The following is a 20173-nucleotide window of genomic DNA, read 5'->3' on the forward strand; positions in this document are numbered from 1 at the left end:
TCTAGATTGTTCAAGGCACGAGGATGTGCACGTAGATCCATGACTTGGTGTCGAAATTGAATGGTTCAATCTCCGATTGCTGATACTTTCTACAAAGCTAGGAGTTGTGAGAGAAGTTGTTAATTGTTCATGCTTTTGACAGATTTGCTTATCGAATGGGTTCGCTTCTATGTTAGCTACAGCTGCGCTTTTTTCGTTAAAATTAAAAAAAGGTTGACTTGCCGAGTTCATAGATCGATCATATTTGGGGGACTGACATGAAGAGTGAGTGTAGATTGCCTCTTTATCGGAATTCGGTGATATTTTACAATTTTCTAAACTTGATGGAGGATGCATCAAGTCGGTTTTATACGTTTGTCCAACTAATAACTGCGATTGCCTTTTGATTTTACTGTGACCAAATGATCGTACCAACAACGTCATATCCTCATGATACCAACAATTGCTACGTTGATCATTAAAACATGCCCTGTGAGTTCGGCATATTTCGTTTACAACCTGTTGAGAGACGTCATTAATGTCTTTTCCTCTTTCCAATTTACTCCAAATTAGTTTTGCAATATAAATATTTGGATCTGTAATATTCGAATGTGCTTCCAGTACTTTGTATATTCCAGACGACATAAGAACCAAAAAATGCCAAGAGTCATAATTTATAGGATAACCACCTCGAATGTCTGGTTTTGCTGTAATTGGTTCACTCAATGACACGCTAATTTCAAATTTTAAATAAATAAATTAAGAAAAAACATGAATATATTGACAATATCTCAAATTAAGTTATAATTTTTGGAGTATATTGTTAAGTAATAAAGTCTAGTTTAACTTCAGCCTTTTAAAGTAACATTTCGCAACCTTATCTGTTATTTTTGTAAGAAGTAAAATGCCGTTTTACTGCATACAAAACCTGCATATTATAAGCGCATTATCAATTGCCATGCAAGAAGAATTCTGGGATCATATTTGAAAATATGTCTACGCCTGCATTACCTATTTAATGTAATTAACAGTAAGAATATGCGCAACTTTGTCCGTTTATACATATATGTCTCCTTGTATATTCGTACTAGTTGAGAACGTGGTAACACACTGTAAACCCTTGAGCAATTAAAAATTGGCGCAATCGAATCGAATGTCAACCCAGTCCAAAATAGTCATAAACTTTAGAAATTTGTTATATTTCTTATGCTAGGCTCGGAGTAAGATACTGGTATCATAGAGCAGTAGTCTGATCCATATACAGAAAACATTCAAAGATTAATTGCTACTTTATGGCGCTTACAGCTGTGATACTTTTACATTAGCCAAAATGGGATTGGTGTAGCTACGGGTCACAGTACTAGATTCAGCTATCAATAATATAACAATATAATATACGTTGTTCGTGTATTGAAATGACAAAAATAAATACACCGATAGAAGTAGAGCTACACTTCACTACATTTGATCGCAACGGGCAATTTAATGGGCTGTACTGGCTCTGTCACTTTCCAGTAATACTGAAAAAAGAACTACATCTGGTACACCTGCTTTACATACTATAATACGCATTTTAATGTATTAGAGAATTTATGATAGAAATGCTTGCAAACGTAGTGAGCTAGTCAAATCGATGCGTATCTAGAACTTCTTTGATCTACTAAAAATAGTCCACATAGTACATTAAATAGCAAGCGTAAGGCTGTTATTGAATAAAAATAGTCAGATACTAGAACATCCTGTCGTATAAAGAATTAAATAACTATCTGTCACGGCGTAAGTAAAGCAACTAGGCTACAATATATCTGCTACTGATAAATGCAACGTTGTATCAACTGCAATATAAAGTATATATAGTGCATATTAGTATGCATCATTGGCAGTAATAACTATACAGAACCTCAAAATATCGCTCTCCTTATAGCCACCCTTCAAGTAATAATCGCCAATAGTTCGTGTATTATTATGGCTACCAAGAACTCCAGAACTCGTCAATCGATTTATGTCGATACCCAATGATCGCAAGCGCGAAGCTTCGTCTTTATTACTAACTGTATGATCAATGCTGAGCTGCTGAACTTCGAAATCACTTCCTTCAGTTCGGTAGCATAACAATGCCCTAAGATAAAATTAATGAGTATAATGCTTGTTAATCAAAGTATAAGTTTCGATCATTCAAATTAGCTGCAAATTTGCAATTTTCTTGTACAGGAGTTCTTAAGAATATTGTTCAAGTCTTCTTAACTTAATTATTCATATGTCTAAAAGTAAAGTACGTGAATATCACACTCAATTAAACTTGAGACTTAATAATACTGTATTAAGTGTCGACTTTACTCAAGTATGCCGCACAAGTAGCGATAAAGGACGTTCTTTTATTAGAAAGTCGATGAACTTAATCACGAACACAAACTTATGCAGTGTGAGTAACTGAAGGGGTAACAATTTCATTCTATTATAATTAATTAAAATGGAGGGGTACAAATAAAGAAAAAGAATTCTTCGGATTCAGAGTGTAAATGATGAAACCTACTCATGCGATCTGATCTAGCTTTTAAAAGTTATATATAACATGTAATCATATCTACGAGAATAATTTTTACCTTGCATCACCCACGCTGGCAACATAAAGGTTGTCTTCATGGATCAGCGCGATTACCGCAGCAGCACCGCCGCTGATTAATTCTTGGAGCTGTTGTAAACGTTCCACTTTTTTAGGGTATTTCTTGAATACTTCGTAATCATTCATGGTCTAAGTAACGCATAAAATGAAATGTTAAGTCGTGCCAAAGGCATATTAGACGTTAAGTTTCAAGAGGTTTAAATCAAATAATTAGCCATCCTGACTTCAAAATGTAAGCACTCCGAATATTTAAAGTCAAATATTAATAAATACGTAGCAGTTAATAAATATTAAATAAATGTTATTATGATTGCAAAATTAAGGAAGTAATATATAGAGCGTAATAGAAATGTAAAGCATCGGTGTAGAATAACATGAGCATAGATTAAAATACGCTCAGTAACAGCAAGCACAAAATCAAGTAAGTGTAGCCTGGGATTCAGCTCTATAACTTTCCATAGAAATTCAATACAATTGATTTGACTTATAACTAAAATACATTAACGTACTGTATCAAAGTAACGTACCGTGGGTAAACTTTGCAACAGTTCTATCCGTTCGGTTAATAGATCGGATATGGATTCAAAGAATCCTCGTTCCACTGAATTAAATGCATCCACTAAAACATTAACCACATCACAACTTGAAATACCACGGCTAATCCTTTGCTCCAAGAGTATTTCAGCCGGGAATCTCTGCGATGCGAAAACGGCAGCGCGTTTACCGTCGTGACCATCGAAAACACCATAAAGATAGCTACCGTTTCCATAATGCAACCTGAAACTGCAGTCGTCATACTCGTGCTCGTGGCAAGAAGATATTCCGTCAGGAGCAATTCGTTCATTCGTTACAGTTCCTATGCCAGTTGATGGGCAAACTGGAATATCATCTATCCAATTCATCCCTACTAGTTTATTAATATTATTTTTTAATTCTAGTTTCTTTCTTTTTTATTCGACACTGAACAGTATTGCAATTTGCGGTTTTACAAATATTCATTTCCTTCCCCTCAACAGTGATCATCAGTACACAGTACTGTACTGTACTGCATAGAGTACATTTATATCATAAAACTTTAAAAAGTTAGGTTTTGATATACAGTACTGTACTGTACTGTACAGTACGGTACAGGGACTCCTCAACCACCCCCAGCTTCAAGCTGTGAACGGTGTACAGTACGTACTGTACTGTACTGTACAGTGTACAGTACTGTACTGTAGATAGAGATCGACTTTGAATTCTACTCTGCAGAATAAAATTCAAAGTGCATATCCTGTAACTGCCTAGTTCTGCTGTAATTATAATTATCGATTGACTAGTCCAAGTTTCTGTAGATTTTGTCGCTGTCATTAGAACGTTTGTGGTCCACTGCAATATTATTTTACAAGTCCTACAGTATGACCGTCATTGTACTGTAGAGCGGTACTGTACTGTACTGTAGGTGTCCCCTAATACAGTAATGATCACAGGACTGTACACTGTACAGTATACAGTACTGTACAATACAGTACACCTCCCCATTTGTAATCATTACTGTACTGTACAGTGTACTGTACATCGCATGCACTGTACAGTACTCATAGAGGTTTTTTCTTACCTCTACAGTACAGTACAGTATGACTGTACTGTACTGTATTGGCCACCAAAATACTGTACTGTACTGTACTGTACTGTACTGTACATTAATCACGCTATTTTGTGGCGAACTGTGCTTGGCTGCATGGCGCAGAGCTCTAGTCAGCGGTACAGTACCGTACTGTATATGTACATTACAGTGCTACGGTAACAGTAGTACTGGACGAGGCAGTAATAAGGGAGCTTTGAACTTGTTTGCTTTGCCATCTTTTTGGGTTATTACTTACTTATTTATTGAACCATCGCTGGTAAGGACGTAAGGACCACGGCAAGGAAGTGTCTGTCGCAGTGTCACAACTTCGGAAAAGTTACTCCGGTCAATACATAGTGTTGGTGCTGCATCGTTTCTAGTCTTATCATCTTTCTCTGAATAATACGTGAGCTATCAAAATCGAATCCAATTAAAATTTGCACAATTAATTTGCAATTGCTTTGGTAAGTCAATGTAACGAAATGGAGTGTATTAAAATATATACCTACAGTAATCAGGGGGTACTACTGCTTAACTTCAAATATTCGTCGATACATTAATAAACGGTATATTAATCGTGGCGATACTTTGCGGTTAATAATTCTATTTATCGATCACTGAATTATAAATATTCTGACACGAAGCGGTATTGTTTATAGCTAACATTAAGATTTTAGTGCAAGGTAGTGAAAGCTGACTAAACTCTCATTAATGATCGGTACAGTTGTAGTGTCGTACTTTCTCTTCGGCAATCTCTAGTGTAACAGTATGTATTTATTGTAGTATCTATTACATCGTAGCAGTCGTTTTAACTTCTTTAAATTTACGGTTTAACAGTCCGACTATTACTCTCAGTATATCTTTTCTATCATAAATCCCCAGTGTAGTCGCATAAGTTGAATTAAAATGGCATTTACTCTTTTCATGACAAATCTTATTTCGCACCCTGCCATTGGTAAGAAAAAACCCTAACCTCTTATCTCAGTACTGTGCTTATGTCTACGGCAGTTGGTACGTACTGTACAGTACAGTGTACAGTACATACAATGTACTGTATGCATGTCGGTAGTGATTGCAGCGTGCGTTGTGCCTCTACAGTCTGTACATACAGTACTGTATGATGCCCAAGTTCTCAACATACTGTACTGTACAGTATGACACAGTAAATTATTGTACTGACTTGTAGTCGGAAGAATCGGCCTGTACTGTAGGCAATAGACAGTACACTACTAGTAGTACAGTACAGTACTGTTACTGTTACAACTGTATGACGGCAGTGCTAATTACTAATCACCGAGGTAAAAGGAAAAATTCTAGTGGTTTAAACATGAACAATCTTTATAATACTATACTAGAAATCACTTATACTCGTATATCAGGGTTTTGTTCGCATATATCGTATCGAAACATGTAATTGCATTTTAGGAGCTTTTAAGTACGTCGTATTTACAGTAATATAGTACGCTAATGAGTAGTTCTTTACTAGATTGCTGATTAGAAACGGTAGTTTGTTCATATAGTAAAAGAGATATTACTGCAGCATTACAAGTCATACTGCTAGACCTTAATTCAGATCACATTCCCCGGATTGTTTACTGTCAGATGTAGCACTACCTGTATTCCATATTTGAAATTTTCTGCGAAAGTGAGACACTAGTAGTAAACTGCAGGTAATAAATACAGGCTTTAACTAAGCAAGGAAACCGCTCTATTTATTGGTATTTACGCATATTAATCACAAAGCAGCATTCAACATTTGGATTTCGTTTTCAAACTCTTCAACAGCTATACTGTTTATATATAAATTGCATTTTGGTCAATCTTCACTAAGCAATAGCATACCGTACATTGTAAGTACACACCAGATTTTTCTCTCCATTTGAATTGGTACACTTTGATGCAACATGGACGTTTATGTACTGACAATGCACGCCCTTTTGTGAGTTATATACAGACTCAGAGTAGATCTATGCACGTAACATATTGTGCAATCATGAACTACTGAAAAGGAACCGGCAACTTTTCAGTATTCAATGACAGATTTACCCCTGATTCTCTGTACGGCATTTCTGACAAATTTTAATCCAAGTCTCCTTACGAACAGTTCTAAACACTTACGTTACCTACGTTATATTGATGGACCACATGTTCTAACCCACTTCGTCTTAGTTGTAGTACTGTAGCATGTCTGAATATTTATTTACAATTTAAGACAAGGCGTATGTATTTATCAATGGAATTCCTAACTGATTAATCAGACTATTCGTCGTATCAACTTCTTTATTATGTGATTCTTTTAGGGGTTATTTTTATAAGGATACACTTTGATCAAACAGTTAACAACTATTTTTATTTGGTTGTATCTGAAGACGGTGGATAATCAGTGAGGATCTTTTTCGTGAAATTCGGTATATTATATACTCTGCTGTTTCGCGCTATAAAAATACGGAATAATACAGGTACGATTGGTTGTATATTATTTCTATTGCTCACTTTGTTTTCGAATTTTAGCCATAGCTTTTGGATTGATTGTGATCTATTTACGATATACGCGTATAATTGTTCAGTTTTGTGGTTTTATAGGTTTCTTAATTATTTTCCAATCGTTTACGGAACAATAAATGACACTAACTTATAAATTTTTATTCAATTTAGATAGATAGCTAGGTGATTAATTTCCGTATTTCAACTGCCGAGTTTATTTCTGAATACTACAATGGCTACCGCTGGGCCGTATAATTATTCTTATATTTTTAAATACATTATTATCGGTAAATATGAGTATTATCAAAATTCATGAAACATTTGTATTAGATATAGATACAATGATATCACTGATAACTACTCGTATTAACATACGTCTTATATGTTTGCTGCCATTACTTAAGGTGATATGGGAGTAGGAAAATCTTGCTTACTACACCAGTTTACGGAAAAAAAATGTAAGTTACAGGAATAAATATGACGTTATTTTAATTTAAATGGAAACGTATTTGTTTTGTTGCACTACACTATCTAAGCGGTATACTCTCATCGGATGTAATATAGTTATGTCTGACTGTCCTCATACTATTGGAGTCGAATTTGGCACTCGTATAATAGAGGTTGCAGGACAGAAGATCAAATTGCAGATATGGGATACTGCTGGTCAGGAAAGATTCAGGTAGATAAGCTAATATAAATTATGTATATAGTTTATTAGTACTACGAGTAAAAATAATACGTTCTTATAATTATGCTTGGATTACCACGATACAATAACTAGCTTAATCAATGACTTATTTTCCTGGAAATAGGGCAGTTACTCGTAGTTACTATCGCGGTGCTGCAGGAGCGTTAATGGCATATGATATCACTCGCAGAAGTACTTACAATCATCTGAGTAGTTGGTTAACAGATGCTAGAAATCTTACAAACCCAAATACGGTCAGTGAAACTTATCGCATATTACATTAGCAACGTTATGTCGCTATAATATTAATAAGGAATTCAATGAAAAGATTTATCTAAAATCTTCTAAATATAGGTTATCGTATTGATTGGAAATAAATGCGATCTCGATTCACAGGTGATTACTAGATGTAGTATTTGTAGTTATTATTAATGTGACTATCATGATGCTGATCTAATTCTTGTTTTTTGATGCCTAGCGGGATGTTACATACGAGGAAGCCAAGCAATTTGCTGATGAAAACGGTATATGCGAATTGATGAATCTTCAGCAATGGTTTCTTCATACAAAATTTACATTCTTGATCATTATATATATTTCGCATTAGGTCTTCTTTATCTTGAAGCAAGTGCAAAAACGTAAATATAATTAATTAATTTACCTTGCAGCCTACCCTAGATGTTTGTTTCATTGAACTTCGTATATTTTTGCTTCACTAGCGGTGAGAACGTAGAAGAAGCATTTCTAGATACTGCAAAGAAAATTTATCAAAATATCCAAGACGGCAGGTAATTATTTAGTAATAAGTAAGAAATTTTTTTAGAATGGATTCTAGAATATATTTTTATGTAATGCTAATCAATGGCCTTACGTATCAATTCTAGCCTGGATCTTAATGCAGCGGAATCTGGAGTACAACATAAACCGACCAACTCTCGCGGTACTACAACAATAACAACAGACCAACCAGTTAATGAAAGCAAATGTGCCTGCTAATATGATCAAACGTTGAATATTATCCACACTGCATTAACATAAATTCTTTGTCAACTAGACTACAAGATAACTTGATGTATTAGAAAAATTTAATCAATTACGGTAGTATCGTCATTGTTCTGTAAGTGTAGTAGATTCCTTTAGGATGACAACTGTAATTGTCATTTTAAAGATAACTAGATTATGAAGCAATTAGTACTGCCGTTCGTAGAATCTATTATACCAAATTTTGAATAACGCGTGGTTTAGGGTTAATAATTTTATTTACTGTACCACTAAGTTTTGAACGAGATAATCTCGAGAAAGTTTCCTTATAATGGTGAACTTGGTACAGTAGCATTGATGTAATCTATAAATAAGTATACAACATTAGATTTCGTTTTCAATTACGAAATGTTTTTGATTAGCTATCAACTGTTATAGATGTCTAGAAATCTCTCTAAAGCTACCACGTAGGTTCATAATCTTCAACATTCGATATCATGCATTGCAGTCTGTACATAAACTACATGAACGGAGTATTATAGATATATCAAAGCGCAGTGGATATACAGTAAAGTATACTTCACACCCTCAACTTGATGTGTTGTATAGTGAATTAATAATATCTATATCTATCATAAGGAATCACAACTTCACGGAAATTGGTATCTTTACAAGCCTAGGCATTACGTCTATACTGTGTAACACGTGACTCAGTTTCTGATACGCGCCATAAATATGGCCTAACATATTGTGCTACATTTCCCTTTTTATTTTTTTTGAACTGATAAACGCAGTTTGGACATCACTAAAAATTTTTGATACTGTCTTCAATATTTATATAGTTTTGAGGTACATTAGTGGCTCCAAGCTTAGAGCTTCGAAAAGTAATGAACTCTAATGGCAATTTTTTGCATCATGCTAAGCAGCAATGGTCTAGACAAAATATCGAAATATAATACAAACCTGCTTTTTGCAGCTCGACTACTATACAAGTATTACATCAAAGTAACGAGGTAACAAGAGCTTAGCACTTCAATCACGGGACGCTATCTTATTATCATGACTAACGAGTCACATTCATACATTTGCAAAGATTATGATACAATGCATTTATCGTATACCCTATTAGAAGTATTTAGCGAAACAGGTTCATCCCACCATAAGACTGATTCATAGTTCAGTCTAGCTATATTTATATAGTTTTGAGGTACATTAGTGGCTCCAAGCTTAGAGCTTCGAAAAGTAATGAACTCTAATGGCAATTTTTTGCATCATGCTAAGCAGCAATGGTCTAGACAAAATATCGAAATATAATACAAACCTGCTTTTTGCAGCTCGACTACTATACAAGTATTACATCAAAGTAACGAGGTAACAAGAGCTTAGTACTTCAATCACGGGACGCTATCTTATTATCATGACTATCGAGTCACATTCATACATTTGCAAAGATTATGATACAATGCATTTATCGTATATCCTATTAGAAGTATTTAGCGAAACAGGTTCATCCCACCATAAGACTGATTCATAGTTCAGTCTAGCTAGCAAGCGTTTGCACGATACGGTCGGTATTCACTGTACATTGTACGAGAACTTATATGGCACGTGCGCAAAAAGCGGTGTTATGCAAGCAAAGGTGTAAAGTATAGGAGACTATATAAAGTATTTTATTCCCTCAGGCTGATGCATGCATGGTCACGGTTGTGCGCTTTACATTTCCATTGCTACTACCGAAGATTAAACGCATTTGAAACTTAAACTCCCTCACCATCGTCAGGCTAATTTTCTCAAAATTAGGACCTTGTAATATCCAAATAACGCTTCGTACTCGCAATGCTTCTTTCTGTCTATTGTAAGTATTCATATCATTATGTACTATATTACTGTGAAATATAACATATAATGTAATTATCTAGCAGGCAATGACGCTAATTTTTTGATACTGAATATAATTGCAAACAAAGAAATATTTTAATTATTAAGCCTTTATTATCCAGGAAAATGAAAATATTGTGCACAGTATTAGAGATGTCATATACTTTCATCAAAATTATAATATTACGGCGCATCTAAATCTATTGCAATTACTAAAGGCTCTGCACTCATAGTTTAATACTTTCAAGGTAATGAATCTGTATTTTCTAATCCTTGACCGGTTTTTTCATGTGCATCTCGCAGCAGCAGTTGTTCACTCTCTTCATTTTCTAAACGTGAATCTTCAGGATTCGGAGTGCCGACCGCCCATAGTAACAGATGATATGGTGCCATCATCAGTGAACGGCAAAACGCAATTGCGTCTTCATAACACACATTATCCAGGCAGAAACATTGGACTGTTGATTAAATCAGCAGACGAATCATATTAGTGTCTCAGAAAGAAATTTTCTGTTAAATCACATTTATTAGTACTAACTCATACATACACCATTATCATAGCATGAACTAGATCAGCTCGGCTCAGACCCTGAACAGGGATATCATAGGTCATTATAAGAATATCAATAAATCCTTAAAATTTGACTGTGTAACACTAAAATTACCAGCAATTCGCTTAATATGTATACTATTTAAATGGTCTTTGGGAATCCCTAGTATGTAGGTTAGGTGATTAAATGTGGCAGAAGGCAAAGCTTTGCGAATTATGGCATGAATAGTATTTCCAAACTTGTGATTGTACGGTATCATGACTTTATCATTTAATAGGTAATTAACTTAATTGTGTTAACTACTACGTGTACAGGTAAATACCATACATTTCATTCTATATACTAACACATCAATAAACAATGCTATCCTCGACTGTTATTCGAATAAAGAAACTAAAATATAAGTAGTCAGAAATCTTATTTACCGTACCAGTGAACCGGATATGCGCAAATACCGTACTGTAATCACTCCTCCACAGTATAGTATATATAATAAAATGATAGAAGATCAAGATAAACGCATCTAAATATCCGTATTGTTCCTAATTGCTATTCTATCTCGATGGTAGTAAGGTAAGTCTGTCCGAGCGTGCCGTTTACTGTTTTACCACTGATAATACTTTAAGAATTTCAAAGACTGAGAAAGTCACCAAAGCATTCCAAGTAGCTAAATATTTAGACAATACACCGTCTGCAATGGCTATGACATGGAGATGCAGGGTTGTATGTGATGATATAAAGGATGAACGTCGGAAATAACCGTTAGTATATTGTAATATTGCTTTATACAGTTGAGTTAATCTAGAAGTATAATGCATACTCACAGAGAAAAAGTGTCAACCAAGAAAGGCAAACAGCAATGGATAGTGCACACGCCGGAGGAAGTAAAAAGGCAAAGGTGATAATTCTACAGCAAAAAGGCCACTTTTGATCCTCATATTCGCGATCAGAATGATTTGTTAGCATACAATCTCCTAGACAAGAATTAAAAAAATGAGACAACTATTAGGTAAAAGATATACTTAAACACTTTGGATATATACGGTATCTAGTATCTACTATATATGAACTACGTTCTTGAAGTATCCTGTTATATGGGATGCTAGGGAATATAAGTGAATAGATCATAATTATACAATTAATCCACGTAATATACCACATTTGTGAGCAATCAATAAGAACTTCCTTCATTACGAAAATATAGGACAGAACCTTAGTTATTAAAATGATAGGACATACAATACTAGCAAAACCTACATCTTTTAATCCTTGACAACACCTTTTAAGAATTACTTAATTTGTAAAATTTCTTATAGTCTATGTAAAGACTGAATGATGTACATTATGTTTATAAATGCAATTCAGTTGCGACGACAGCGATGCTATTGTTAAATTCGTTACTATATACAGATCAGCATGGCACAATATATAAATAGTTGTAGGAAACTAATAGTATGATAATATAAAATTTGTAAGCAATTATTAAGTAGAATAGCGGTAACAACGAAATTACCCGGATTGATAAATTGTAGTTTATAATTAACTATTGCATTCTTAGACTGAAACCAGACTATAAATGTATTTATATTTTAGAGAAGTACGTACTGGAACTTAAATTTATAATTAGCACGCTTGTAAAAATTGATTTATTTTTTCTCAGAAGTAAATAATTGTTTACTGTACAGCGTTTACCTTCCTGACTGTTTAAGCTTCTTTCCAAGATGATTTGCGTGTTGATTAATTGAGTATTCGGATAAAATTAATAGGTGAGTTTCAGACCTTCCATATAAATTTAGAACAACGCTTTTATCCCTAATCACTTTGCATACCTGTCTTTCAGTATATTTACGACCTGATCCCTTTCTGACGGCAGAATAAATATGATGGGAGTAATTACAATTAAACCTTCCACGCTCTCAAGAACTTCCTGTAATTTTTTGAATTCTCAAGCTTAAATGTACTGTATTGTATTTACATCAATGACACATTGTGAAATTTCTAAAATTTAATTTGCCGCAATTTATAATAGATGAAAGTATATTAATGCATGGGTGACGTAGTGGTATTTCATAATGCTGATGAATTAGGCACTACGGCATTATGGGTATTAGCATTCCTTGACCCGCATTAATATCTTAATTTTAGCTTTACTGTATTTAATGCTGTAACACAATGATGAGTAAATTTGAGATGTTAAACTTAATTATAAAGCATCATACTCTATGTAAACTTACGAATAGAACTCGTAATTACGATTACAAATTTATAATTAATTATTGGCATACATTGCGTATAGACACAGTGGACAAAAGAGCAAACTACTGTCGTGACAAGATAAACGTGCAGTGCGGATACAATACCCTGTTTGGTAGTATGCATGACTTTCATCCGTGTACTTAAGTAAAGGCAAAGCTTAATGAAGTGGGAATTAAATATTCCTTGCTTACGTAACTCTTGTCTAAATCTATCCACTTTGTATGTCCGTTAGGAACCCCAGAATAAAGAGCAACCTAACGTGCAACCGTTAGCTATTTATACTGTCTTGTATATTAAATGTATAAATCTTACCGTCGTGGCTTCTACTTGACGCGATAAGCATTTCTTTTGGGTACGAGCTATGATATCTTGTAAGTTTTCACCTAATCTAAGATCATAAAGTTCCGTAATAAAACTTTAAAACTTTAATCCTATTATTTCAATTTGCTAATAGGAATTAAAGGCCTCGAAAATGACCCATATTTACAGTTTGAGCTCAATAAATTTCAATAATTCCTTGTCACAGCACTTCACTGTTTCAGTAAACTCCTACAACAAATAATTAATGTAAGTTTTTTTAGCTAACTTTTTTAAAAGTCTCACTTTGATCAACGATTAGCGTTATGTCCTTTAGTCTGTACCCAAAACATTTCATCTTACTTGCAAGATTTCAACAGCCTGCGCATAGTGACTTTTACTATTTTGTAAAACCGTAAGGGCTTGATGCACTTGTTGTGGAAATCTAATACAGAAAAAAATGTAGCAATATAAAAATAGTAAGCCTCTAGCATTATTTGACGATAATCAATCAGTATAGTATTTTACTATTGTACTTATCGCTGCTTTCTAGGATCGAAAGGCCCTGATAGTATCTTGATATCGCTTTAAATGCTTCCGCTGGTAATGAATAATAAACAGAAAATAGATATTTACGAACTGAGTTTTCGTAAATATCAATAGATCAATGTACTCTTATTAATCAGTACGTATACGTATAATAAGTAGTATTATGACCGGCACAATACCTTTATACATAAGATAGAGTTGCCATTCTTTACTCCCCTATCGAAACAGATTTAACATAGGCGTTCAAAAGTTTTAATGAACTCAATTAAAAGAAATGCCACTCGAATGCACACGGTAGAAAACGTCTCATATAAGATACAACCAGTGTCTCATAAACCAAGATAACTAACTACAAGCTACCTTCGACATAGTCGATTCACTACGGGATCCATCAGCTAATTAATAAAGTTAAAACGCTCTACAATACAAGTGCCCTTGACATTGAGCTACGGTATTCATGAAGAATTTATCTTAACGCAACATTAGAAATGCTGTAGAATGTATTTGTAACTGCAGCAGAGACCAATCGACATAAAGAATTTGCAGAACTAACTACAGAATTAGGAAAAGTATTTTCCTAAATATCATGTCCTGAAACAGAAATCCTTGATATATTCACCAGAAATACGTATACCGAGGAATATTATCGATATTTTTACCAGTAGCGAGAATCATTTTCTTCTATTAGAAAGACACTATAGTGCATATCATATGATTTCAACTACATGGCAGGGAGATAAAATTCAAGACGGTTTTATAATAAACTGTACGGTAGTACCAGCTAAGATGCATCGAACTTGTACAGTATGCATTATACTGTACGCGTATATACAAAATCAATACTGTACTATCAGTTTATCACTATGGAGATAACAACATTGCTAAATAATAATGGTAATTTGTACTAATACAGTTGTGATCTAGGCAGACCCAATTTAGTATAATCGGTAGATTTCTTATTATTAGCCTAAAGCCGGAACTAGTCAGCAGCGGCTGATGAAAGATTGTAGCCTATTGAGCTAGGGTAAAAAGGACGATATCCTTTGTCAGCAGATGAAACCGATATCTACGTGTGTGACAATACAGTAACATACAGTACTAGATTCTGATTGTGCTAATATTTGTGTAAAATTGATAAATTGAAATATAATTCAAATGCTAGAATTACTCATTTAACTAACAGGATAACTTATCTTTATCTACTACTGTAGATTACGTTAGTTTCTTCTCTTTACTCACTATTATCTTCGAAGCCGCCCAGCAGTGTCGATAGATACCTTCACTTAATTTACTAATTTGGAGGACTTCACGACTTGATACAATAGCTCTTATTACTGTTATAATCTAACAAACATAAATTGCAGATTTTTATTATTATGATTAAATAATAGAAATTAATTTACCATAAAGATTTCGCAAAACAATGCATATACTGTTTTTACTTCGATAGCTACATGCTAAAGTAAGTACGCGTAACTTTATATGCGTACATACTTGCGCTTCCGCGATACTTTGAATATGCAACTTTTCCAGTATTGTCTCTGCGATTAATGAATTTACGAATTGATTCATTTTACTTTTATCTAAGAATGCTATATTCAATGTTCCCCACAAAATTTGTCTAATATACCGTCTAAAAAATTGGGACGCTCATCTGTCACATTATCATTAACGTATGTGAAGATTCCGGCTGCAGTTCGGTAACATTGCAAGATCTCCTAAGTATAAACCCAAGTAAAAGATTCAGTGAAATACACGGCGTGGTTCTTCTAAGATTGTGTTACATTGAGAAATTATCAGCTAAGATATTCTAAAACACTTAAATTAGTTTGATACTTTAGCGTCTACTTCGTTCATTTCATGCTCACACGCTTGAGATTTTATCTGATGTTTATAGAACGTATCCAATGTTACATACAAAAATGAATAGTAAATTGAGAATTGTTAGATATCGCTACGATAGAATAATTCTTATTAAATATTTTTAAGGCTATTAGCTGTCACCCCTGTAACATGTGATAAGACGAAATTTATCACATGATAAGGCAGAGTACGTAGACTATAAATACCGGTAATTAACAATAAAGTGCTAGTTACAATCATACTCTCGGAGTAATCTCTTATTTGAAATACACAACAAGAATATAATCGATATTTGGGGAAATATCTACTGTTGGCCCTCGTGCTACAACATTGTGAATTATAAAACTTTCTTATTTCTTACAAGATCAGCGATAAGCATCAGACGAAGGCCTACCGCCATAGTCATAGCCAGTTTATCAACCCGCATTCCATTTATATCTACTTCCAAACCATCTGTAAAGCTGATCCATTTATATCTTTAAGAAAAATATCATCAAAATTATTCAGTTTGATGCCCTTCAATTATGATTATTATAACATTTGAACCATTAAAACAAATAATGTAACAATATTTGGTACCAAAAGATACCGCACCTATTGGATAAATACGCCGTTAGTCTAAATACGTAAACTAACCTGATAGAAGATAAAAACTTTATGCATTCCTATATAAAAAGAAAGTGATTTGTCATCTGTACAGTATAATGTAACCATATCAATGTGCAACTGAAAATAATGCAATGACTAATTATGTATTGTAGCCCATCTGTAGGATGATTAACACAATTGACCACTTCAGATTAGTAGTTTTAATGTCATAGTTCACAGTGATTAAAAATTAATCAATAATGATACGCTATCTTTTCATGTACTGTACAGTACAGTAATATTATAATTATCGAACCTCAGTTAAATCCTTGCCATGTATGGAGAGATACTTCTTCAACGCCGATATTAGCTCTTTCCTGTTAATCGTGGCCTTTAGAGCTAAACATAATTCGCTTCTCCTGCGTTTTTAACGGTGCAATTAATTAAAGTGTCACAAGTCCGTCTGCTGCTACATAACAAAAGTTTTGCATTTCACTCTATTAAATGTACAGTACAGTAAAGCAGTAAATAGACCTGTCAAAGGTTCGGTTCGAACTGATTGATTATACATTCCATTGAGCCAAACCTTTGAGATGCCTAACTTTAACCGTAACAGGAAATGATTTTCTTTACAGAATAGCCGTTACAGTGTTGGCTCATTGCACTTTTACTGGCACAGTGCAGTAGAACGGTGCTGCGTTATTCAAAATTGCTAACTGTCCCTGAGTTTGTTTATTATTGCAGCCTAGCATGATAGCATCTACACAGTCCAAGTATCAGCGGTTATAATTTCACAAGAGTACAGCAAGTCTTACTTAATTCTACTCTGCAGGCCCAAAACTATGACTATACATGCATTTTTTTTTTGCGCATATACCAGTCGTAATACTGTACCGCGACGTTGCAAAGTACTCTTTAAAGGACAAGCAACGCTATACCGTGTACTGTACAGTATCAAGCGTCAATATGCATGCTCCTCTAATTATAGTATTTTACCTAAACGGCATAGTGCCGTTCTATGACAAGATTATAAGTAGAATGATAAGTACTTACTATATATTAATTGTAAATTAACAGCCAAATCCTTTAGTTTCACCATTCAAGTTGAGAAGAGTATTTGATCATACGAAAACTGCTTTTAAGTAATGCATGTACTACTATTGTGGAAATGAAATGCTAGTTCTACAAAGGTATAGCCACTGAACTAGTGTTTTTGCAATTTTTACATTTTTGTAGTGTGGGATTAGATCTTACTTACGCTGCATCAATTATTCTTAAATAATTTCTGGTTAGTAAAGTTGTACTATTTATGAGTATCTTATTTGCAAAGTCAATATATCGCGGCTCCAGCATTCTTCCACCAGGATAAGCCATGTTTTGCCATTAGGTGATTTATATATATATATATATATATATATATATATACTATAATTAATAAATGTACAGTACAATATCAATAAAAGAAGTAAAAAGGGGGGTTTCTTAAATTGAACGTGCAGTACGCGAATAGCGTAGACAGCAGCCAGTGGCTACGTCAAACGCTGTTACCGTATACTGACTGTGCTGTAGCAGTAGTGAAAGTACAGTTACATACATGTAAGTAAACTAGATAAAAGAGTTTTTAAACCATTTACGCAAGGTGTCAGGGCTGTCAACATCAATATGTGGCTGGACCTACAGTACACTGCACACAGTGCGCAGTACAGTATACTGTACCGTCTGTGCGTACAGTACAGTACAGCCGAGTACCTACTGTAAACTACCCAAATTTCGTGACCTAATAATCAAACCATAAATACAGGCTGTGAATGCACATCTTGCTCAATATGGTTTCCTACATTCTAGCACAAGTTCTGAGGATAAGTCATAGAAAAATTTAAAAACTGATTTCAAATGCTCAGTGATAACATTAATTAAAGTCGGATTCGAACCGAACCTCTGACAGGTCTAATTAAAGATATCCCATCCCACTCGAGGAATGACGATAACAACATCAGTTGCTATATTTGTCTGTTTTTTATTTTATTTTATTTTATTTAATTATCTTACTCTATCATACTGTACTCAGTAAACACACATGTGAAATCGAGACCCTGATATTACCTCGAATCTCGATCATTGGCCCAATGTGCACGGTTCTCAATGAGAACTTCTGATTACGGTAGTATGCACTTTTAGTGATGGTCCGGCGGATCCGAATTTTAAATTTACCCTCGACCATGAACCACCAGAAGAATACTGACAATACAGTACTGTACTGCAATTGCAGGGACACCAACAAACAAAATTTCACCCAAAAGCCAAAAAATCGTCACATTGTCTAATACCAGTCCGAAATTGTAGGCGCCCTGTACTGTACAGTACAGTACAGTACAGACTGTGTGTACAGGGTTAGGGTTAACTAAAAGAAAAAAGCTAGAGTGCATGTTGTACAGTGTACTGTACTGTAGATCTGTAAATTTGACATTTTGCATTTGGATACTTTTGGGTATTCGATCGATTTCTCGAGTAATTACTGTACTGTACACTGTACAGTACAGTACACTATCGCTCGATTTCAGTCTACACTAGTGCAAACTCCCGTCGCTTTACTGACGGTTTACGATAATGTGCTCATTTAACACCGTACAGTACAGTACTGTAAATGCATAAATGATTAGTACTGTACAGTACAGTAAGTACAAGGTACTCATAGTAAAGAAAAAGAATAAGACCTTATTCTTCTCTAATCAATGTCACTCTACTGTACACTGTACAGTATATCAAAAATCAAATATCCTAAATTCCATGGGCGCACCATACTGTACAGTACTGTACTGTACAGTGTACGCGGACCACACAGTACTGTACACTGTACAGTAGATACGGTACCCATTACAGTACAGTATTTAGTAAGAATTACTTCTTGTTATTCTTTTTTATTATTTTTATTATTATTCACTAGAATTTAAAAGAACTCCAGTAACAATTAAATTGCTACATTACGTTATCGATTCTTAACGATCACGAAGATTTCGCTATGATCAAGGGTAAAAACAAATTTTGGAACAAATTATCTAAAGCTTACGGTGGCAAAAGAGCTTCGCAATTTAAATGTACTATCCATTTCGTGTCCTTATCCGTCGAATGTGGTGAAAAATGGTAAACTAAATTAGCAGTTTATCTAAATACAGTACCGTACAGTATCATTACAACATAACTTGTACCTATGCTTCAGTAAATAATAATAATAATAATAATCTAAGACAATTATTATTTCGGTTTCTTAACTTCATGGCTTCGAACTGTCAAAAATATTTTTTGCAATAAATGACCTTTCTTTTATGATAAATTGCTGTCAGAGTCTAGCAGTTTCATATACGTATAAACTTGTACAATATACAGTACATCATCTACGAATTTTACTGAACTGTACAGTATGTCTTACCCTTAGGGTACTGTACAGTACACTGTACAGTACAGTACTCTACAGTGTACACTATACAGTACTATACGTACGTTGGTGCTTAAACACTGTATCTTTTAGCATTAACGTCAATAGGATAGTCAAGCGATCGCGTCACTGTTATTACAGTACTGTAGAATGTACACTGCGGTAGTACAGTAAGAAAGAGACAATCCGCAGGATTATCTGAAGTTAGAACGCATGCAACTAAAGTACAGTTCCGTAACGTGTTTCGCTGCCGATTCGATATATGTTATTACGAAATGCTGTACTGTATAATTAATTATAATTAATAATAATAAAGAATTACAATTGATAGCTCAGTTGATAAATTTACTAATCGATGATGAGAAATAATTATACCAATAATAATTTTGACAACCGA

At 34.2% G+C, this 20173-nt stretch overlaps 3 protein-coding genes across 3 annotated transcripts; 1 reads left to right on the plus strand and 2 right to left on the minus strand.

Annotated features, from left to right (window-relative positions):
- Positions 1-393: 393 nt before the first annotated feature.
- On the minus strand, positions 394-3504 carry TRIADDRAFT_21120 (uncharacterized protein; the record flags this gene model as incomplete). The annotated part of the gene is made up of 4 exons (XM_002109781.1): positions 394-712; positions 1880-2098; positions 2583-2731; positions 3130-3504. Coding segments are annotated over 4 exons (1062 nt in total), but the record flags the coding sequence as incomplete, so codon positions are not given.
- A 3420-nt stretch (positions 3505-6924) lies between these two features.
- Positions 6925-8376, plus strand: TRIADDRAFT_49865 (uncharacterized protein; the record flags this gene model as incomplete). The annotated part of the gene is made up of 9 exons (XM_002109213.1): positions 6925-6979; positions 7097-7150; positions 7257-7371; positions 7505-7634; positions 7735-7776; positions 7859-7904; positions 7988-8018; positions 8100-8168; positions 8265-8376. 9 exons carry the CDS (start codon positions 6925-6927, stop codon positions 8374-8376), a joined length of 654 nt encoding a protein of 217 aa, XP_002109249.1.
- Positions 8377-10482: 2106 nt separating this feature from the next.
- On the minus strand, positions 10483-17717 carry TRIADDRAFT_53089 (uncharacterized protein; the record flags this gene model as incomplete). Its single annotated transcript, XM_002109782.1, has 14 exons — positions 10483-10697; positions 10905-10952; positions 11615-11764; positions 11947-11975; positions 12620-12717; positions 13359-13434; positions 13707-13788; positions 15170-15236; positions 15387-15433; positions 15523-15610; positions 16150-16231; positions 16392-16420; positions 16660-16762; positions 17602-17717. The coding sequence occupies 14 exons, from the start codon at positions 17715-17717 to the stop codon at positions 10483-10485; spliced, it is 1230 nt and encodes a 409-aa protein (XP_002109818.1).
- Between the last annotated feature and the right edge of the window lie 2456 nt (positions 17718-20173).

Source organism: Trichoplax adhaerens, genomic scaffold (assembly GCF_000150275.1).
Source record: "Trichoplax adhaerens TRIADscaffold_2 genomic scaffold, whole genome shotgun sequence".
Taxonomy (NCBI): Eukaryota; Metazoa; Placozoa; class Uniplacotomia; order Trichoplacea; family Trichoplacidae; genus Trichoplax; species Trichoplax adhaerens.